The sequence below is a fragment of the Haliotis asinina genome, chromosome 2 (assembly GCF_037392515.1).
Source record: "Haliotis asinina isolate JCU_RB_2024 chromosome 2, JCU_Hal_asi_v2, whole genome shotgun sequence".
In the NCBI taxonomy this organism is placed as follows: Eukaryota; Metazoa; Mollusca; class Gastropoda; order Lepetellida; family Haliotidae; genus Haliotis; species Haliotis asinina.
In genome coordinates, this window is record NC_090281.1 from 62,676,576 (window position 1) to 62,696,790 (window position 20,215).

General features: G+C 39.7%; 1 protein-coding gene across 1 annotated transcript; it reads left to right on the forward strand.

Moving 5' to 3' along the window:
• Nucleotides 1-915: 915 nt before the first annotated feature.
• On the forward strand, nucleotides 916-17,350 carry LOC137274100 (protein SGT1 homolog). Its single transcript, XM_067807098.1, has 11 exons — nucleotides 916-1,161; nucleotides 1,276-1,324; nucleotides 4,627-4,717; nucleotides 8,999-9,068; nucleotides 10,497-10,567; nucleotides 11,206-11,398; nucleotides 12,204-12,300; nucleotides 14,281-14,388; nucleotides 14,657-14,747; nucleotides 15,270-15,463; nucleotides 16,431-17,350. The coding sequence occupies exons 1-11, from the start codon at nucleotides 1,142-1,144 to the stop codon at nucleotides 16,530-16,532; spliced, it is 1,086 nt and encodes a 361-aa protein (XP_067663199.1). The 5' UTR covers nucleotides 916-1,141; the 3' UTR covers nucleotides 16,533-17,350.
• The last annotated feature ends 2,865 nt before the right edge of the window (nucleotides 17,351-20,215 follow it).

A 20,215-nucleotide genomic window follows, 5' to 3' on the forward strand; every position in this document is an offset into this window, starting at 1 on the left:
CTTCGACGTGTTTCAAACCACTATACTGCAGGGGAGATGAATCAGGCACGTAGCTACCATTATATTTTTTAAAAACCCTGGCTTACACACGAGTACTGCTGTAAAGGTTAGGCCATACTATCTTAATATAACGCTTTGCAGCCTGTCGGGCTTACACGAAAAAATGGCTTGCTATTCACTTGTGAACATTTTGCTGTTTTCAATGTACACTTGGATTTCCATTACAGTTAACCTAAAATTAATGTGAAAAGTGTGGTTTTCAACGTTAATTTGAAGTAGTTATCAGGATGCATGTTTGTTGTAAAACATAAAGTTTCTACCCTCCCCAACAAACAGTAACACAAACAAACCGCAAAAAATGATTTTCTGAGAGGCATAAAGACGTTAAATGCTATAGTTTGAACTTTGCTTGGTGTGAGTGTAGTTTTACGCCGAAGTCAGCAATATTCCAACTATATGACGGCGGTCTATAAATAATCGTGTCTAGATCATACAATCCAGTGATCAACATCATGAACATCGATGTAGGCAAATGGAAACAGATGACATGTGCCAACCAAATCAGCTAGCCTGACCACCCGATCCCGTTAATCGCATTTTAGCAGAGTCGTCTTTTATGCTAAGCATGGGTTGCTGAAGGCCTATTCTACCCGGGAGCTTCATGGGTCCCTTTGCGTGTAATTGCGTGCCTCTATTACATGGCCTCTGTTGTAATCCCGGTTCTTGGAGTATCCATTAAAATAACCCAAACCCTGTTTTAACATAAAACTTTGTGCTTTATCCAAAATCACACTTGTTCTTCATACCAAGAATATAATCACACAGGAATTAACAAAGTAATGTCTTACCAGGGATAATCTAGCCTCCCTGATCATACCTACTCCTATTTCCGCTCGTGTCACTTCAGTGATTTTGAACATCTAAGTCAATATAATCTACTGAACTAAAACAGGACTATGTCGTTAAATTCAACAATTTTATTAATTGGACTTTGTCATTCTCCATTCATGCATGACTAACGTCTTGGGATCAGATTACGTCTTGCGTAATTGTTACAATTATACAAAATCCTAAAACGGCGCGTACATATTTGGATGAAAGCGGCACATGAGTTGAGTCGCACGGAAAATTCTAGAAGAACATGGCGGCTGAGTTGTATAGGTATGTATTGGAGACATGCACACACCGGTCTTGTCAGTTTTGTTGTCACTTATAATTTTGGTAATGCAGCGATTTTTGCAAGAGTAATATATCTTTATGTCTTCTCTTTTGCAGCAAGGCAAACGAAGAGTTCGTCAGTGAGAATTATCAGCGCGCTGTTGAGGTAAACAAACATTGTGACTCGTGTGGGCATGTACTGGATGCTTACAAAAATGACTTGTTTTTTACTCAATGAATTTGTCACAGAATGGTGTATCATTTGACATGCACAGTTAGTGAAATTTAGTCAAGTCCATGGATTTTTATGAATCGATATTTGTCGACATCGTTATGGGTGTCCTTATTGTCTGTGACAGGTGATTGCCACTAAACTATTCAGCATAAAACTGAAAACAACCTCCTTCCACATACAGAAAGTAGTACATTGACTCATCGTTAAAAAACAGACTCAACTTTCAGCTTCAAACACAAAATGCTCAGATTTCTCCATTTTATGTTGACCTGACATGGTGTTGTCAGCTTTGACAAAGAACATCATCGTATATCCCAGTGTTAGGGTTTTTCCACGATTTAAGACAAAAACGTCATTTTATCTTTATTGGCTAGCGACCAGTTATTGCTTCATGCCAGTTATTGCCAACACCAGGCTGTACTGCTTTCGCAGACAGCTTTACTTGTACTTCATAGTATTTCATATATTGACTATCCAAAAAATGATAGGTTACAAGAATTAAAATTACTGAGAGTATTTTACGTTGTAGAAGTTACAAATATGAATGCCTCAGAAGACGAGACCCAAACACATGGGGCCTGTCACGTGAAATGACATGAAATTTCATAAGCAATGAGAATTGAATGAAAATCATCCTGGCTATGTTGTGAATCTATGACTTGATAATTCAGTCATTTGAGAAATAATGGAGCAAATCATTACAAAATGCTTAAGAAAAGCGATAACTGGTCGCTAGCCAGTAATATCTTTTAAAGTTTTGATTTGACTAAACTTGAGTGATGTAGGATATATTCATCTGTTTCACACAATAATATCAATCATTTCCGACTAAAATAGCGTGTATGGCATTGTATTGGCGAAACCATAGCCTCTCGCCCCATCTGGGTATGTGTTTTTGTCGATGAGCCGTACTTATTGCGAGAGAAAATTTTGATTACGTAACTTCCTGTTTTATACATAACCTTCACCAGCAGACGACTGATCTTGCTGAATTCTTGCTCGCTGTAGTTTGTTACACAGGCTGTTGATTTTGCATCTGAGGTGGTAATAACGATCTCAGGTAAATAAAGTTGATGTTTATTTGGTATTAGTGAGTGAGTGAGTTTAGTTTTACGCCGCACTCAGCAATATTACAGCTATATGGAGGCGGTCTGTAAATAATCAAGTCTGGACCAGACAATCCAGTGATCAACAACATGAGCATCGATCTGCGCAATTGGGAACCGATGACATGCGTCAACCAAGTCAGCGAGCCTGACCACCCGACCCCTTTAGTCGCCTCTTACGACAAGCTGAGTCACCTTTCATGGCAAGCATGGTTTTGCTGAAGGCCTATTCTACCCCAGGACCTTCACGGGTATTATTTGGTATTAATATTGCTTGTCTTCGTATTTCAATCTCAACTACCTGTGGAGTATATATAATATAGTAACTGTGACATTTGTACAAAGCTTGTAACTGTTTTTTCTCACTCTCTCAGTAGCAGTTACATGGCTTTAGGGTGAACAGAAATTCACATGACACCTATAGATTTTAGCTGAATGTGGATTTTAGATGTGCCCAGTGCCTACTGGCTAGCGACCAGTTTTCAACATTTTTCAGCGTTTATTCATGAGTTGCTCCATTGTTTCTTTGCATAATGAAACAAAATAAATTTTTCTTGATGATAAATCAGTTAATCACCGACCTTTCCTGCTTGTAAACAGGTGCCGATCATGTTTCTCCAATATGTGGTCAACAGGAAGCATGGTAGTGTATAGTGTGCTTTCTAAACAACTAACAAGGCCATTGTAAAACAAAGTTCCATTATAAAGAAGGTTATCTTTATAAAATATTGTTCTATATTCTACGTTTTAACTTCTAAAATGGCATTCAAAAAAGATAACTATCAAGACCAGTCATCAAGATGTCTCGTGACATCCCCTCCCCTCTCCCTTGTGCTTGTGTCTGGTCTGTAGAGGGGATTCATACTTACCTTACCTCACACATAAGTGTTGTTTTCTGATCGGCTAAGCACTCTTCTATTATTTTCAATGTACCCCTCTTACAAGTGGGGTACATTGCAGTATACCCTGCTGCCAATGGCAACTCATTCAGGCATCATGCACAGAAATTACCAATGTTTGTGAATGCAAATCGATGGAAGGGAGACAACTCTAAATTTCTTTTTCTTGTGTTGTCCGCAAAATCTAGCGATGGCTGCAAATCATTTGACTCGCAAAAACGTAAAAAACAGTAAATAAATTTTGACATACCGTTCAAATATACTTCATGTGAATATCAAGAAGGGGAATTACACCTTGGCCATTTTACTAAGACAATACTGATGGGGGAAAACCCCATGATGCAAGATTCCAATTGTTTGATTCACACAGGTTGGCTGAAGTGTATGATCCAATGCCCAAGCATCGAACAGTTCAGAATTAACATTGAGGTGTTCGGTAAGATAAAATAGGTTGTTCACTAGTTGATGTACCCTTGATGTTATGTTTATGGGCCATTGAATCGTGACCATTGAACAACACAGGTATGTGATCTGCAGTATATGCACTTAGGGCTTTTTGATGATTCACTTACCATTTAGTCAATATTGCCACAAGGTGACATCCTTGAATATTGACAGAAACCCCATTTTCCCCATGCTTACACACATTTGAAAGTGTTGTAGCATGCTCTGTTTGCATCACCCTGAAGCCATTGCATGGATGGAAAATAGCATCTGGAATCATTTTGGTACAAACCTTTTTGAGGTAAAAGTTTGAAAGGTATGTGCAAATGTCCATTTTCACAATTTAAGCTGTGTTCCTATTATTGAGTTTCAAAAGTTACCTGACGCGACCTCCCACTAGGGTTTGTTAGACTCAGTGGAGAAGTGTAGTGAATAATAGCTCTTGACTCTCAAAGTGCTATAATTTTGTCAGTAGCAATATGCTTTCCTGGACAGATATGTCTTGAGGTTGGACTTAAAGGAGTCCAAGAAGGTGGCAGTCCTGAGACAGCTACACTCATCTACTGTGTCTAACTAACCCTAGTAGGAGGTCTCGTCAGGTAACCTTTGAGATGAACCAATCAGAACACAGCTTACCAAATTTTGAAAGTGGACATTTGCACATGCCTTTTGACCTTGTCATGTTGGTGTATTACAGATCACTATCATATATCTGGAATATTGCTGAGTTCTGTGTTGAACAACAAACAATCATGTTGGTATGGCTCTGTCTGTATCTCTTCAGCTCTACTCTGAAGCCATCCAGGCAGAAGGTGAGAGAGATGAGTTCTACGTGAACAGAGCCCAGGCTTATCTCAAGCTAGAGAAGTACACAGGTGAGATCAGTGTAACATGGTTCTGAGCTCATGTCCATGGTGTAATTATATCAAGACTCAGCTGTATATTTTATCCCTGTCATATAAACAGCTGCTACATTTCACTCGCGTATTCTGTGAACTGAACGGTATCCCTTCCCTGAATTTAGTTCATCACCTTGGTCACTGGAGGCTTATTCAAGCAGTTTTTTAAAGGAATGTTTTTCCTTGAATTTGGTATTATCTATCAAAGTGGGATATGTAGGATGAAATGCATATGAAACCAAGCATAATGGTAGTCACCACTCTTCTGTGTGTCATGTGACATGAATGTGGTCAGTGGTCGTTGTCGTGATAAATTAACTCAGTCAGTATGGTCAAAACCATCAATGAATGCATTTTGGTAGTGTTTAATTGTATATAATGATTAGTACAGCAACTGCCTTTTACTGTATTTGTTACTCAGTATTTAATATTTTTCCTTATCCGACTCATGCTTATTATGCTTATCTCCACCTTCTTTGCGAAGATAGTGGAACACATGAAATCCCGTCAAGTTCCCTTCTAACTGAAGTGGGCATACAATACACTAGCCCACCAGAAGCCTCCCTTTCCACCCAATACGGTCACATGACAAGCCATGCTTGTCACTCTCTCCTTCATTGCCCAACGAGTACGGATGGCGGCACTTTTGGTCCTTATAAGGTTGATAAATTTTGCTAATATTTTGGTCCTGTAAACTAAATTGGGTTGTATTTGTTTTTTTTATTGTAACTATGATCCTCATGATGTAAAATTGTTGTTATAAATTGTATATGTTTTGGACACGTTTTCTCTAACCTTGACTTGCTCCCAATGTAAGTTATGGCTGTCAGTGGTTGATCCGCATATATTATGTCCTTGATGAAAACCTGCTTGTTCTAAACTGTTCAGTGTGAACCTTGTAAGCATTTATCTGATTCAGAATTTGCATTATATTTATGTACTGTTCAGAGGCATGCTAAGGACAAAAAAAACCATGCAGGCTCTCTCAAGTCATGTCTAAATCAGTTGATTCTGCATCTAGAAACTGTTTGTTGATCACAGCTGACATTCATGATTTTAGTAATCAGCCAGATGTACCCCATTGGCATTGTCAAGATTTGTCTAGATCACTGAAGAGGATGCCGTCAGAATCATGATCATCTCCACCTGAGATGTTGAAATCATCATCATCATCTAAAACTAAGTCTTGAACTAGTAGTGATGAGATCATCCCTCCCGACACATGTCACAACAACCTCCACTACTACTTCTTTAGGTCCAGATCATCAGCTCTCATGATCAATGTTCAGAGTCTGCTAGACCTTCGCTGTTTTGAAGAGGAACAGAAACGTCACTCAGCAGCTACAAACACAGTCGTCTTACGTGACCAATATGTTCGTCGGATGAAGAGGAGGCATTGTATGCATGCTCCCGTTCACAGAAATCATTGCCGAGTGCTCGCACTTATGGATCCTGCAACAGCCGCAAGCGTTAACTGTCTACATCCCCTGTTCTTCGGAGACACCGTCATCATTCGTCTCTTTCATCGAATGCGGATTCATGCAAGCATGCACGAAGGCATTCATGGAATGGTACTTGTTCTAGAGATACACATAGACAGGAGGTACAGGATGTTGTTCGCTGCATTGACATTGTTCCCCACTCGTGAATGAATTCAATGAAGGACAGAGAGGTTTTGCTTGACAGATGGACGTCGTTGATCACAGGAGAAAGCCATCAGAAGTCACATAGTGGATTATGACCGGATTGGATCTCGTCTCTATGTCGAAGGACTCCAGTTAAGCTCATACATTACATCAGATGGAGCCCTTTATGAAAGCACTTGACATAGATGAGGGCTACAGGTTCATCTATGAGACTCACAGCAGACCCTACAAAGTGGAAGATAAGTGACTGGATCAACTGGATACAAGCACTTGGATGCACCCGTTCCAGGGCTATCAAGGAGGCTCTCATCTCCAAGTACTGAGTCTAAAGAAGAAAGGATGATCCTCTCTGTGCTCACCACTCAAAAGAAGGATCAACAAAATCATTTCAGAGCATCTAGCCTCTATGTCTGCAGGATTGAATTTACTATGCCGTAAGTCAACGTCATCTTGGGGTGACAGCTTTACTAAAGCCTTGTATCAGACTCCCTGGTCAGCATCTACAGTATTCGATGGCAGAATTGAGGACATTGCTAAATCCGTCACCCAGGACTCCAGGGAAGTAATGATGATGAAGTTGATCAACACTTTAACTACTGTCCTCAAGCAGACTCTCAGTGTTGCTCTAACAAGTCAAAGTTCTACAGGGTCAAGAGAGCGAGAGACGAGGAGTACAATGCCCACGGCGGCAAGAGCTCTTTTCATCGTTCAACCAAAGGAAATTGGCACTCCCATGGAACAGGACATTCTTTCTAAAGAGAAAAAAAGTGCTGAAATTCAGGTTCAGAATGACTGGAGTCTTCCACCCCTCAGCCGTTCCTGTACAACTTTCTTGAGTGGATGGACATCTATAATGCTACTGGAAGAAAGGGGGACTTCTCAACAATGATCATGTCATGAGCATCCTATGAGACGGCTACAAGATGCTGCTACAGGCAGCACTACCGCTCACAAGAGAGCGCAAGATTTCACCAGACGAGGACATCTACAATTGCACCCATTACAACAGTTCCTGATCCAGCATCTCAACATCCCGGATTGGATAGCTCTGCCAGACAACGCGAGACCATATCTATTAGTACTGTGGTGGACTCATGATCGAATATCTGTGCAGGGACTTATTTGCGGTCTACAACAACCATCTCTAGATAGATGTGTCGCCTCAAGGCATTTCAGCAGGAATCTGGATGAGCAACGAACACATTTAGCATATCAACCACCTGGAGATGAAAGCTGTAATCACTGCAGTACATCATCAGAAAGATAAAATAGATGAAGACAGACGACGGCCTGCCTAAAACATCAAGGATATTACACTAGAGTGGCGAAGGCAGTCACCCTAGCTCTACGTAGATTTACCCACACCCTATACAACGATAAATGGATGTGGTTTAGAAGATATTCCAGAAAGAAAGGCTTTACTTGCAATGAAGGCCACTGTGCACTTGTGCATGAAGAAGGGTCGTGACCAGTCTTGGTAGATACCTTCACATGCAGTTGCATTAGACACAAGCAGCTGATCTGTATATCATCACATTCCAGTCAGTGACTGCTTCAAGAGCAGACAAGTTGGACTGAATGTGATCTCCTCTCCACCAACACCCCCACACCCCCCATGCCCTCTTCAAGGGATTTGTTCCTTTGTCTTCTCATAGAGGGAGGAAATAAGCATAAAGGATAAGGATTAATATAAAATATCAGTTGTATTCAGAAAATTACATATTTGTATCTGTTAGCCAATATTCCTAACATGTCTCATATTGAATAAGTGACTTGAGCCATCAGTTTCCTATAAAAAAAAAAATTCTTTAAAAACGAATTGTACAGTCATCATATTGATCTCATTGAAAACAGATATTGTATTGTTATATGATCCAAATCTCATAAAATCAGATCTTTTGATCTAATTAAACACCAAATTAAGGAAGAAAACCATGGGAACAGCTCAGCAAAACCTTGCACATAATATGTCAACAAAATATATACAGCCTTTGTTATTTCCATTTAGAACTACAGACAAATGATAGAGGGAGGATTTGTTAGGTCTTCGCTAGAATCATATCAGAAAAGTATAACTGGTTTTGATGATGAAGTTTAAGTATGACATTTGCCTTGAAGGATAGTCAACTTCTTATTCCAATATGATGTATCTACTGCAACAAGAAGTTGTCTATCCATAAAAAGTGTGACCTGTGAAGGTCTGGGGTAGAATAGGCCTTCAGCAACCCAGGCTTGCCATAAAAAGCGACTATGCTTGTCGTAAGAGGCGACTAATAGGATCGGGTGGTCAGGCTTGCTGACTTGGTTGACATATGTCATCGGTTCCCACTTGCGCAGATCTATGCTCATGCTGTTGATCACTGAATCATCTTGTCCAGGCTTGATTATTTACAGACCACCACCATATAGCTAGAATACTGCTGAGTGTGGCGTATAACCAAACTCACTCACTCATTAAAAGTGTTCCTCTTCATCACACAAGCCTCTAAATGCCACTTAAGAAGTTAAACATTTGTCTTAAAGTGTTTGTTTGACAGACTCATTTGGAGCCTGGTCACCCAACAGGTCTAAGAAATTTGGTTTAATGGTCATCTTCAATGTTGACTTTCAGAGGCATGTAATGACTGCAGCAAAGCCTGTACAATTAGACCGCAGAATGACAAAGCACATTTCCGGAAAGGGTATGTACTCTTATTTATGAGAAGCAGTAATCAATAATGTTTGCCACTGAAAGTATTGCTTTGAATGATCACATGTCCAAACAACACCTTTCAAAGACTGCTAATGGTATCTATGCCTATGGTATTCATTAAACATCTGTGACTGGTAATGATTGGCTGATGTGTATCTTTGTGTCAATACAGTGTGGATCAGTGTGTTTTGTTACAGTTTAACATGCCCAGTTCTCACTTATATCTACAGGGTGCTGTGATTGTGTTTCAGTGTGTGTGCATGTGTCATGTGTCGTGCGTGCGTGCGTGCGTGCGTGCGTGCGTGCGTGCGTGCGTGCGTGCGTGCGTGCGTGCGTGCGTGCGTGCGTGCGTGCAACATTCACTCCATCGCTGTGTCAATAGAACCTGGGAAGATCAAGGTTGGAATCTTCCGTAACTCATGCTTCCCATAAAAGGCAACTATACACTTTGAAAAAATAGGAGATATTCGTTGTTTTTTTTATTTACGATTAAAAATATTTAGGAGATTTATCGGAGTCTATCAATGTTAGTATGTTATTATTGAATGTTTTGAAAGTACATTAACGTTTGCACTTCCTTACAACAATAGTTATTTGGAATGTCGCTTTTGAAAGATGATTGGTGTATGGCATGTTATTTGAATGTATATGATTTCATTTTAAAACAGACGACTAGAAACAAACACTAACAAATGTGTGATGCGAGATGAGTGGCAAAATTAATGTTTTAAGTGATTTCTCGACCTTCTTGAAAAAAAATTCAAAATCAAGAATGGGACCACATGCACATGTATGGGTGGCTTCTGTGTTATGCACGTGCGTATCATGCGTTGTCTTTAGGGTGGTAATAGAGTGAAATGGTGGTGCGTTCATAAGATGCCTGTCCTTGAAACGTGTGATAACGTTTACATTTCCTATCCAAACTGAAAGCTCATTATCCTATACTTTCTTTGAAGAGTATAGTTGGATAAGATAGTCAGCTTTGCTGACCTGGATGACACGTTATGGTAGATCGATGCTCATGCTGTTGATAAGTGGATTGTCTGGTCCAGGTTAGACCACAGCCGTATAGATGGAATATTGCTGAGTATGGCATAAAACTAACCTTGCTTAGTAAGAGGATAAGTACAACATCTGCATGGGTGGCCCAGATGGCTAATGTACCATATTCTCTCTACTTGTGAGTCATATCCTTAGACAGTGTCAGGCCCTGTGTTCAGGGAATCATGTCTTCATTGAGTACATGATTCTGGGTTTTGTCGGCTTCATATCAATGCCTGATCCCATGGTGCAATGCTTTGGATCTCAACAGACAGAAGGACAGACAGACGGACAGACAGACGGACAGATAGAGCAAATCTTTAGAACTAAATTTTCTAATGTAACTGCAAATCCTAAAAAAGTTTTCTTTTTTCAGAATTGCACTCTTCCATCTTAAAGATTACAAAAATGCTATTGATGCTTTCCGAGAAGGACAGTCCCTAGATCGTAAGTACTCCTGCAACAAAGATAAGCATGAAAATCATAGCGTCCTTGTCATGACATGATACAGGGTGAAACTTTGTGAGATCCCTGTATTCAGTACTGTAGCACTCTATCATCCTAATTTTCAAAACTGCAGACCTGTCTGATGTCATCAGTTCTTTCAAATGTGATTTTTGTAGAATCAAAGGAGCTGTAATGAAGTAATCGTAAATCTTTGTTTACAGTAATTCTTGTCTGTGACTGTGTTACAATATGTGTACTGTAATAAAGCTCTTTGATATTAACTCATTGATTAATACCCCTGTGTGAAACATATGTTGCTGCGTGATAACAAAGATGTGAAAGGGATCAACTGTATTTTAATGTGATGTTGGATATTCCATAGAGAGATGTGGTAATCTTGCTTTGCTTTTGAAGTTTGATTTGAATTTTATTGACAGTGTGTCATGGGCATTTCAACAGAAGTACTTTGTTTACCGTCTGTCCTAACAAAATTATATGATTAAATAAAAACTTGTGTCATATTGTGCATGAAGTGATGTTTTTCTTCATTTTCCTGATATTTTTCTGAATTGTGCTGAAAATATTTCAGTCATTTCTATCCAATCGGATAATAAAATAGAATACTGTTGGTTTAACAGCAGCAGATTCTAACTATGCAAAGTGGCTTGAGAAGTGTGAAGCAGAGTTGCCTCCCTTGACCTCGTCCTCAACAGAAGAGACACCCTTAGCTTCAACAGATCCTACGACGGAGCCTTCAACGCAACCCACAGCGGAGCCTCCAACAGAGTCAACAGCAAAGCCAGTCCAGATGCCATCAAGACCAAAAGCAAAGTATGTCAGCGTTTGTAGCCTTAACAATCAATCCTTCATTGTCAATATGTCCTTTTTCACCTGTAAACATATTTGCCTGACATGCAGTGTATCAGTGATCGATCTCTAGTCAGAATTGGGCTGTGCATAAATTATGGAAATCAGACAGTCCCAACTCATAACTCAAACTTCATGCAGACCTTAACATTACCTGACACAACAGAAACGACTAGATTGTTCACAAGGCTGTAGTGCTTGCTGTGAATATCGGAAGCATGTGATAAGTTCTGAGTGATCATAGAACAGGCAATGGTTAGATTCACTATTTGAGAACAGTGACTTCAAAATAATCACAGATAACTTTTAATGTTGGTGTCAGGAAAAAGTAAAACCTGGCAAGAGGTCTTACCAACAAATAGTAAAACTGGGAAATAGGTCTTACAAAAAGTAAACCCTGACAGCAAACAAAAACCTCTAAAGGTAAATCTGTATCAACATATTTCTGATATTTGACATTAGTGTTATTGACAAACCTTTTAATTGTCTAATTGAAATGAAGTTTATCAATTGGAGACATTTTTTGTCCAAGTGTGTGAGGACTTTGTTCTTGAAACTCAGAACCAGCTTTACGAGTGAGACAAAAGGTGCAACACTTCTTGCAAGTTATAGAATTAGCCTTGAACCTTGCTGAGATTGCCAATATGCCGAAACAATTATCAGACCTTACTGTCCATTTTGGTGTAATGATATTGATATGTATCTGTTATTGGAATGGTGATGTTGATATGTCTGCTGCTATGGTGATGTTGATATGCTTGTGTTTCAGACATGACTGGTACCAGACCGCCACCCATGTCATAGTAACCCTGCTGATTAAGAATGTGGCCAAAGACGATTTCACTGCTGACATAAAAGAACATACTGTAAGTAACAGCTTTCACCATGGTCACTTGTTGCTATGTGTGGATCATCAGAGCAAACAGCAGGTGCTTGGATGTTAGTGAAGGCACAGGTGTACATTGAACAGGTGCTTGTAATTTCATCATCCACCATCAGTTGCTGCTTTAGCACCCTGGCATCAGGAACTCTTTCAGTTGTGTCCAATTTATTAGCCTGACTTGCCCTCGCTTGTCTCTCAAATATGAGGCAGCCCAGAATGTCAACTACCACACCAGAATAGAATTACATCCCTTTAGGTCACCAGGAGCTAGTAATTGTAGGTTGAAATCCCAGATCTTCAGCATCACACGCTTACTTTTGGGATTCCCCTCCACTATTTACAACAGCATTAAACACTATTCACTGTGACAATATGGATGTATGTTTGCACCCAGTACCTGATATCTGCCCTCTGATAGTATAGATGTTGTGCAGGGTTCCAAATAAGGGCCACCAGATTGGTGTATTATGGAAGAAAATATGCATGGTACAGTTGGAAATATTTTGGAAAACCACAGCAGTGGTTTATGGTCTTAGTATTATTTACACACACATTTCTATGAAAAACATATTCCCGGCATGTAATGCGGGGGATGTAGTCGATGCCTTGTCTGTCCGTCCGTCCGTCCGTCCGTCCGTCCGTCTGTAATCATTTTGTTTCCAGAGCATAACTCAGAAACCGTTCAGTATGTTTAGTCCAAACTTGATAGATATAATAATCTCAGCCTCTGGTTGTGCCTTTTGCTATTTACAGAGTTTTGGCATTTATATTTCTTTTTGTTTTTCCATGAAACATTTTGGTGTTAGTCTAATGGTGGGGTGGGCTTCGTTTCCGGAGCAGAACTTAAAAAACATTCAATATTTTTCTGCAAAACTTAGTAGATATATCAATCAGAACCTAAAGTGGTGCCTTTTGGTATTTACAGGTTTTTGTGATGTATTATGTTTTCGGTTTGCGTGGAAACATTTCGGACATAGTCTCAAAATGGAAGGATGGGCTTCATTTCCGGCGCAGAACTCAAAAACCATTCAATATTGTTTTGCAGAACTTGGTAGATATATCAATCTGAACCTATAGTGGTGCCTTTTGCTATGTACAGGATCTTGTTATGTATTATTTTCTCGGTTTTCATGGAAGCGTTTCAGACCTTGTCTGAAAAGTGAGAGGTGTGTTTGGTTTCCAGAGCAGAACTCAAAAACTTCTTAATATCTGTCCGTAAAACTTGGCAGATATGTGTGGCAGACCCCAAAGTGGTGCCTTTTGGTTTTTAAAGGTTTTTGTGATGTATCATTTTCTTGGTTTCCATGGAAACGTCTTGGACCAAGTCTGAAAAGTGAGAGGTGTGTCTCATTTCCGAGGTGTGTTTGGTTTCCAGCGCAGAATTTTAAAGCTTCTTAATATCTGCCCGTAAAACTTGGCAGATACGTGTTGCAAACCCCAAAGTGGTGCTTTTGGGTTTTTAAAGGTTTTTTGTGATGTATTATTTTCTTGGTTTCCATGGAAACGTTTTGGAATGGAGGGGTGGGCTTCGTTCCCAGAGCACAACTCGAAACCATCTTGGCATATATATGAGACAGATCTTGAAATTGTGACTTTGCTGGTTACAGATATATGGCATTTATAATTTTCATGAATTCCATGGAAACAATTCAAACTTAGTTTAAAAAAACAATGAGTAACTCTCAGATGATTTGTCCTTTCAAACATTTGGGGGCCAGGGGGATATGTCATCTTCTGATGACTCTTGTTTTATTGTATATTGACATGGTTGCTCAAGGAGTAATGTTGTGAATGTTTTGAAACGAAACACAAGATTACTGATACTTCCTTAAATTCCAATCAGTACTCTAAATGTGCTCAGTTTCTCAATTAGTCTTGTGTTGAAAAGATAAGGAGGACATACTTCTGCTGTTGTAAAATTATCTGGGGCCCTGGTTGTGCATGTTGTACTTGTGTGTTGCAGGTTAGTATTTACATCAAACAGAGCAGTGGAACGAACTACAGCCTGGAGCTAGACCTGGCTCACCCAATTGTGCCCGAACAGTCCAGCTACAAGGTCATGTCTACCAAGGTAAACAGCGAATATGATCCTACAAGATTATCCACTGTGTCTGTTGTTCTGTTACGATACACTTCTCCTTAACTTTAATTAAGTAAGCAACATAACTCGGCACAGAATTTCATGAGATTTTGATCAACAGCCAATCAAAATGCCATATTTGAACACTAATTTGACGTAGTTCTTTCCTCAGAATAGTGTGTTTATTTGACTACATACAATAAATGTGTAGACAACAACATACTGAGGATGTAGCTTCAGACAACCTTTGCTTTTGCAGGTAGAGGTCAAGTTGAAAAAGGGAGAAGGCATCCAGTGGACAAAGCTTGAAGGTGAAGGCCAGCCCCAGGAACCAAAAGCATACATGGCAGGTTAGTGATATTTCCATCTTCAGGCATCAGGTGGCCCATAGTCATGATATTCAGACTGATGTTTATACATTCACACCTTCTATGAGTCAAGGTGCAGGGTTGTCCCATTACTGTCCCTGTTGTCTGAGGTCCAAGCTTCTCAGTGCAGAGTTATGGCCCTTTGTGCCTGAACCTTTTGGCCTGTTCTCTTGAGTTGTTTCTCAATAAGTCATCTCAGTGTCTGTATTCAGGGTTTTTCCCTGTGTGGTAGACAGTGTTGACCAGTGCTCTGGTATGAGTGAAGTACTGGAAGTGGCATTAAGCGAAGCAATCAGATATCATACTCCATGTTGATACTCCATGTACCATTTGCTTCACAACAACATTAGTATCTGTGTCGAAATGTCAAACTCACTGAATAAAGGAAGTTGTATATCCATAAATCTTAGTCCTCATTCTTCATCTACTCAACTTCTAGAATGCCTATCAAAGATCTCCACAAACATAATTGTACATTGTGAGTGTTTCTTCTCCACTCACCAGCACCTGTTGCAGCACCAACATCTCAGTATCCATCATCAAACCCAGTGTCACGTGATTGGGACAAGCTGGCTCAGGAGGTGACAGAGGAAGAGAAGACTGAGAAGAAAGAGGGTGATGCTGCTCTCAACTCTCTCTTCCAGCAGATCTACTCTGATGGGACAGACGACGTCAAGCGTGCTATGTTGAAATCATTTGTGAGTTCACTGTTTTTGTTATTTTGGGCTGAACTTGGTCTTAAGATTGGATTGCCTTAATAGTACATGCTTGTTTTCAGTATATGTGGCACCAAATTGTTTCGAACACTTGTCAGTAATGTTTGTCTTTTTATGCCCCTGGCATGTAATTTTGGGGGGAGAGGGGGTAGGTGGCACGGGCTTCGTTTCCGGAGCATAACTAAAAAAACGTTCAATATTTTTCAGCAAAACTTGGTAGATGTGTGTGGCAGGCCCCAAAGTGGTGTCTTTTGGTATTTGCAGGTTTTTGTGATGTATTATTTTCTGGGTTTCCATGGAAATGCTCCGTACTTAGTCTCAAAATGAAGGGATGTGCTTCGTTTCCGGCGCAGAACTCAAAAACCGTTCAATATTTTTCTGCAGAACTTGGTAGATATATGAATCGGAACCTAAAGTGGTGCCTTTTGCTGCTTACAGGTTTTTGTGATTTCTTAGTTTCTCTGTTTCCATGGAAATGATTCAGACTTTGTCTGAAAAGTGAGGGGTGTGTTTCGTTTCTGGAGCAGAACTCAAAAACTTCTTAATATCTGTCAGTGTTACTTGGTAGATATGTGTAGCTGACCCCAGAGTGGTGCCTTTTGCTATTTACATGTTTTTCTGATTTATTATTTTCTCCATTTCTATGGAAACGTTTTGGACTTAGTCTCAAAATGGAGGGTTGGGCTTCATTGACTTGTTCTGATTACAGATATATGGCATTTATATTTTTCATGAAATCCATGGAAACAATTCAAACTTGGTCTAAAAACACAATAAGTAACTGTCGGATGAATCCATCTTCTGATGATTCTTGTTTTAGGAAGACTGGTAGCATGGTGCTAGGCTGTTCCATGACTTTGGTTACACAGTTCTTTTCTTTGTGTTTGTTTTTCAGCACAACGTCGATGACTTTATGTAAACTATTCTATACTGTGTGTTTATTTTTCAGTATGAGTCTGGTGGCACTGTTCTGAGTACCAACTGGACAGAAGTCGGTAAAGACAAAGTAGAAGTCAAGCCCCCAGATGGATTGGAATGGAAGAAATACTGAAATCACCTCTCACATCATTTCCTGCTGGGATTTGTGTCACCTTCCCCTTATCAACTGGACAGTTGGAACTATTATATGTTTATTTTTACATACATATTTTGGAAACACATTCAGACCTTGAAGCTTCAGATTCGTATGACTTGAGTGATTTCCGGTGAAACTGAGATGAACATGCCAGCCCATCTGATTTGATTGAGAGTAAGTCAGGTAATTTGGTTCTGCCTACAACAGTGATGACCGATGTAAGCTTGACAAGTACAAGGACAAGGATGAAATAATGAACATTTCTACAAGTTATAGCATGGTGCTTGATTAACACCATCCTCTGTCATCTAGGGTATTATAATAAATGCCCTTGATTCAGTCACTATCAACTGTGTACCATACCTTTGGAAACAGTCATTACCTCCAACTGAGAAGTAAGTTAATACTGAAATAGCTTCCCTTACAAGTAGTATATGATTCAACCAGTACTTTCAGATTCATGTCATTCAAATGAGACTCAAAACAAAGTTGTGATACTGAATAAGACCTGGGATTATCATAGTGAATTGGCAATATTCAACCCTGGACTCCATTTCACAAAACTATCGTAGTGCTACGACTGTTGTAAGTCTTTGTTGTGTTATAGGAGCTACAACTGTCATAGCACTACAACAGCTTTGTGAAACAGAGCCCTGGATTACTGAGGATGGATTGTGTCAGTTACTCTATTCAAACAGGAATGCTTTTACTGTGTATGTGTGAGATATTGCACCTGCATAAAGTAAAGACTTCACTGAAGTCATCCTGCTGTTCCAATAAATTCTGTGTTATTATGTGGATGGGTTATGATTTGTTCTCTGTTGGTCACTTATGTCTTACTGAGGGTTGTAGATGGTCTGTTTCTCTAAGTTATTGCCTTTGGCTGCCGGGAATAGGGCTCCATGCATAGTTTTTGTGATGTTTGCTTCTGATCATCATCACTTGGTCAAGCATGTTAAGAGAATGGAGACATTATACTCTGGATTATCCAGAACCTGTCTGGAGTAAAACCATCCTGGCCATGTTTTCCCAAGACAATCTGTCTACAACATCAGGGTTGAAGTCACAATAGCCACTCTTCAAATCAGCACGAACACATTGGTTCATGTAAAACTGACCACTTACAAAATCCAAAGGGCCAAAAGCCCAAAGTGGCGACATGATTAATATAGTGAAAACATTTTGTATGTCATGTCGCCATTTGCCCTTCTGCCAATGCCTAACTTGGGAGGCATTAGAAAGAACTTTAGCTGTCAGCTTTCTAACATATGTTGTATTTGTGATTACTCTTTCTCAGTAGAGTACAGATTCTAGTGCTTTTGTTTCAGTTGTGTCTTTTCAGGGATTCCACTCCTCTCTCTCAGAGTAATACACCAAATCACCAGCACACAAAAGTAGTGGTCTAACCAACTGAACAACCAGTTTCATTTCCAGTTGCACTTTTCATGCTTCCAAGCCTGTAAAAATGTTGGTGGCTTAGAATGTTAACTTAGTTGGTGATTAGGTATCTCTCTCTGAGAGGGTATGTTCTATCCCTGATAAGATACAACCCTAAAAATGTACAAGAATCTGTACTGCACTGATTGCTGTCTTCAACCACTTTCTAAAAGGTGTTGAGTATATATCAACTTTTCATGCCAATCTTAACAAGTTTACTTACATGTGAAAATATTCAACTGCACCTCTTAATTACCAATTACTATCAGAACCCCATAGCCCCTTTCTCCCCAAAATAGTTTCCCTCAGCAGCATTGCCCCTCAACCTTTGGACTAAATGATTAATATGCAAAAAAAGCCAATAGAAACCCCAAACTCCAGTCTTTCAAAACTCCAGACCCCTGTGCCTGGACTTTTAATATGTTCGTAATTTTTAACTTGATTGCCTTCAGTGCATTTAAAAATGGGCTTTAGAAGTCATATGGCTACTGACATTTTGAGAATAGCTAGCCTAGTCTGGCCAAACTCCAGTATTGCATCTTTGAGGAGCATTAAATAGTGGAATGCTTAGGAAAAGCAAGATTTATGGATGTAGTCTTGGTTTTTTTTGTGAATAACATGACATTATGACATGACAGGATGGTTTGTAGAGCTGATGTAGGCTCCAGCAATGATCAGAGGCAACACAGTATGATCGTACAGTGCCATTAAGTGCAGGTTTCACAATTGTCAAAGTTAGTGTAAGTCGTTTACTAGATTACATAAACAGAGCAAACAAATAGTAAAACTACTGATACCACTTATTATGTGTCCTTGTAACATTCTGATGTGGCCCTGTCAACTGGAGTGCCAGGGTGACCTTTGCAAGTTCAAGTAGGCCCTTGTAACAAGCATGGTGCATCCTGGTTTTCAATAACTGGATTACATTATGTCAATTGCAGGAATATATGATCTTATTGACTATTGTTTTATTGATAGATGAAAATGCACATCTTACATTATAAACGTTTTTTACAAATTCATACATTTGCTCTTGGCTGTGACTGAACAGTCTGCAGCAGTTAGGCTTTACTTCCTAGCTCTGTTCAGAGCAACATTCTCCCTCAACACAGTTGATTATTTTCAACATTTACCGTTAGTTTCTCACCTTCATCTGACCGACGGTCTGGTTAAAATTTAAATTTGGTTAAAATGTATGTTAAACTATTTTGTGGGCAGGTCAGGGCTGGCAAGTTCTGCAGCTAAGCAGCTCTGTGGTCTGTCCGAAATTGCGGGAGCTTCATTAGAAATTAGTTGATCATACCATTAGAAAAATTATAAAATAGACTGGGCTTTCACGTGATTGTTGCCTGAAATGTGGGCCTCAAAACCATATAAATAAAGCTTTGAAACCTATCGGCCCTTACACAAAGACATAGCTGTCATGGTTCTGCCTTTTAAAAACGTATTCACCGGTTCAGGGAGTTACACTAGTGGTAGGGAACAGATTAACGAGCCCGTGTGTGTGAAAACCGACAATTAATTATGGCCTTTCACGGTGTTTCCATTCAAAAACCAACATACGTAACAAAATGTAAGACCGAAACAATGGGTATTGTAACTATATCGTCAGCTTGGCAGGTGCCCAGCACGAAGAGTTTGGGGTCTTAAGTTTCTTTGAACAAGAGTAACGTTATTTATACTGGCGGAATGCGGCATTGTGGAGCGACTTACTGGGCTGTCCTTAAGAAAAAATGCGATGTATACTGGACAAAAATAGTTAGGGATGTATTTGAAATATTGAAGTTATGAATAATGATCTATTTATTCATCGGCAATCTGATGAAATATCAATCATAAAAATACCAATATCCCTAAATTATTTTGTCCAGTATACATGTGCAGGGATCGAGAGATCGTTTGATCAAGCTGATGGATTACAACAGCTGATGACCTCAAGGTATAATTACCTGTGTAAGGCAGACTTCAAATATTTTCTTTCTGTCCCCAAACTTTCAGCTAACCTGCCGCGACACAATGCACTCAGCTAATAATCGTTAGCATAAATATCATGATGTTGATCGCTTGATCAGGCCACGGATTTCACAGGCTACTCTGTTGACCCGACAACAAATTATAATGGCGGTTGGTAACCGGTGCTCATGGGTGTCACCAAAGACGCACAGTAGGTCGTCACATTGGGCTGATAATCGACAGCGTATATGGTTCCGACAGTGGAGGTT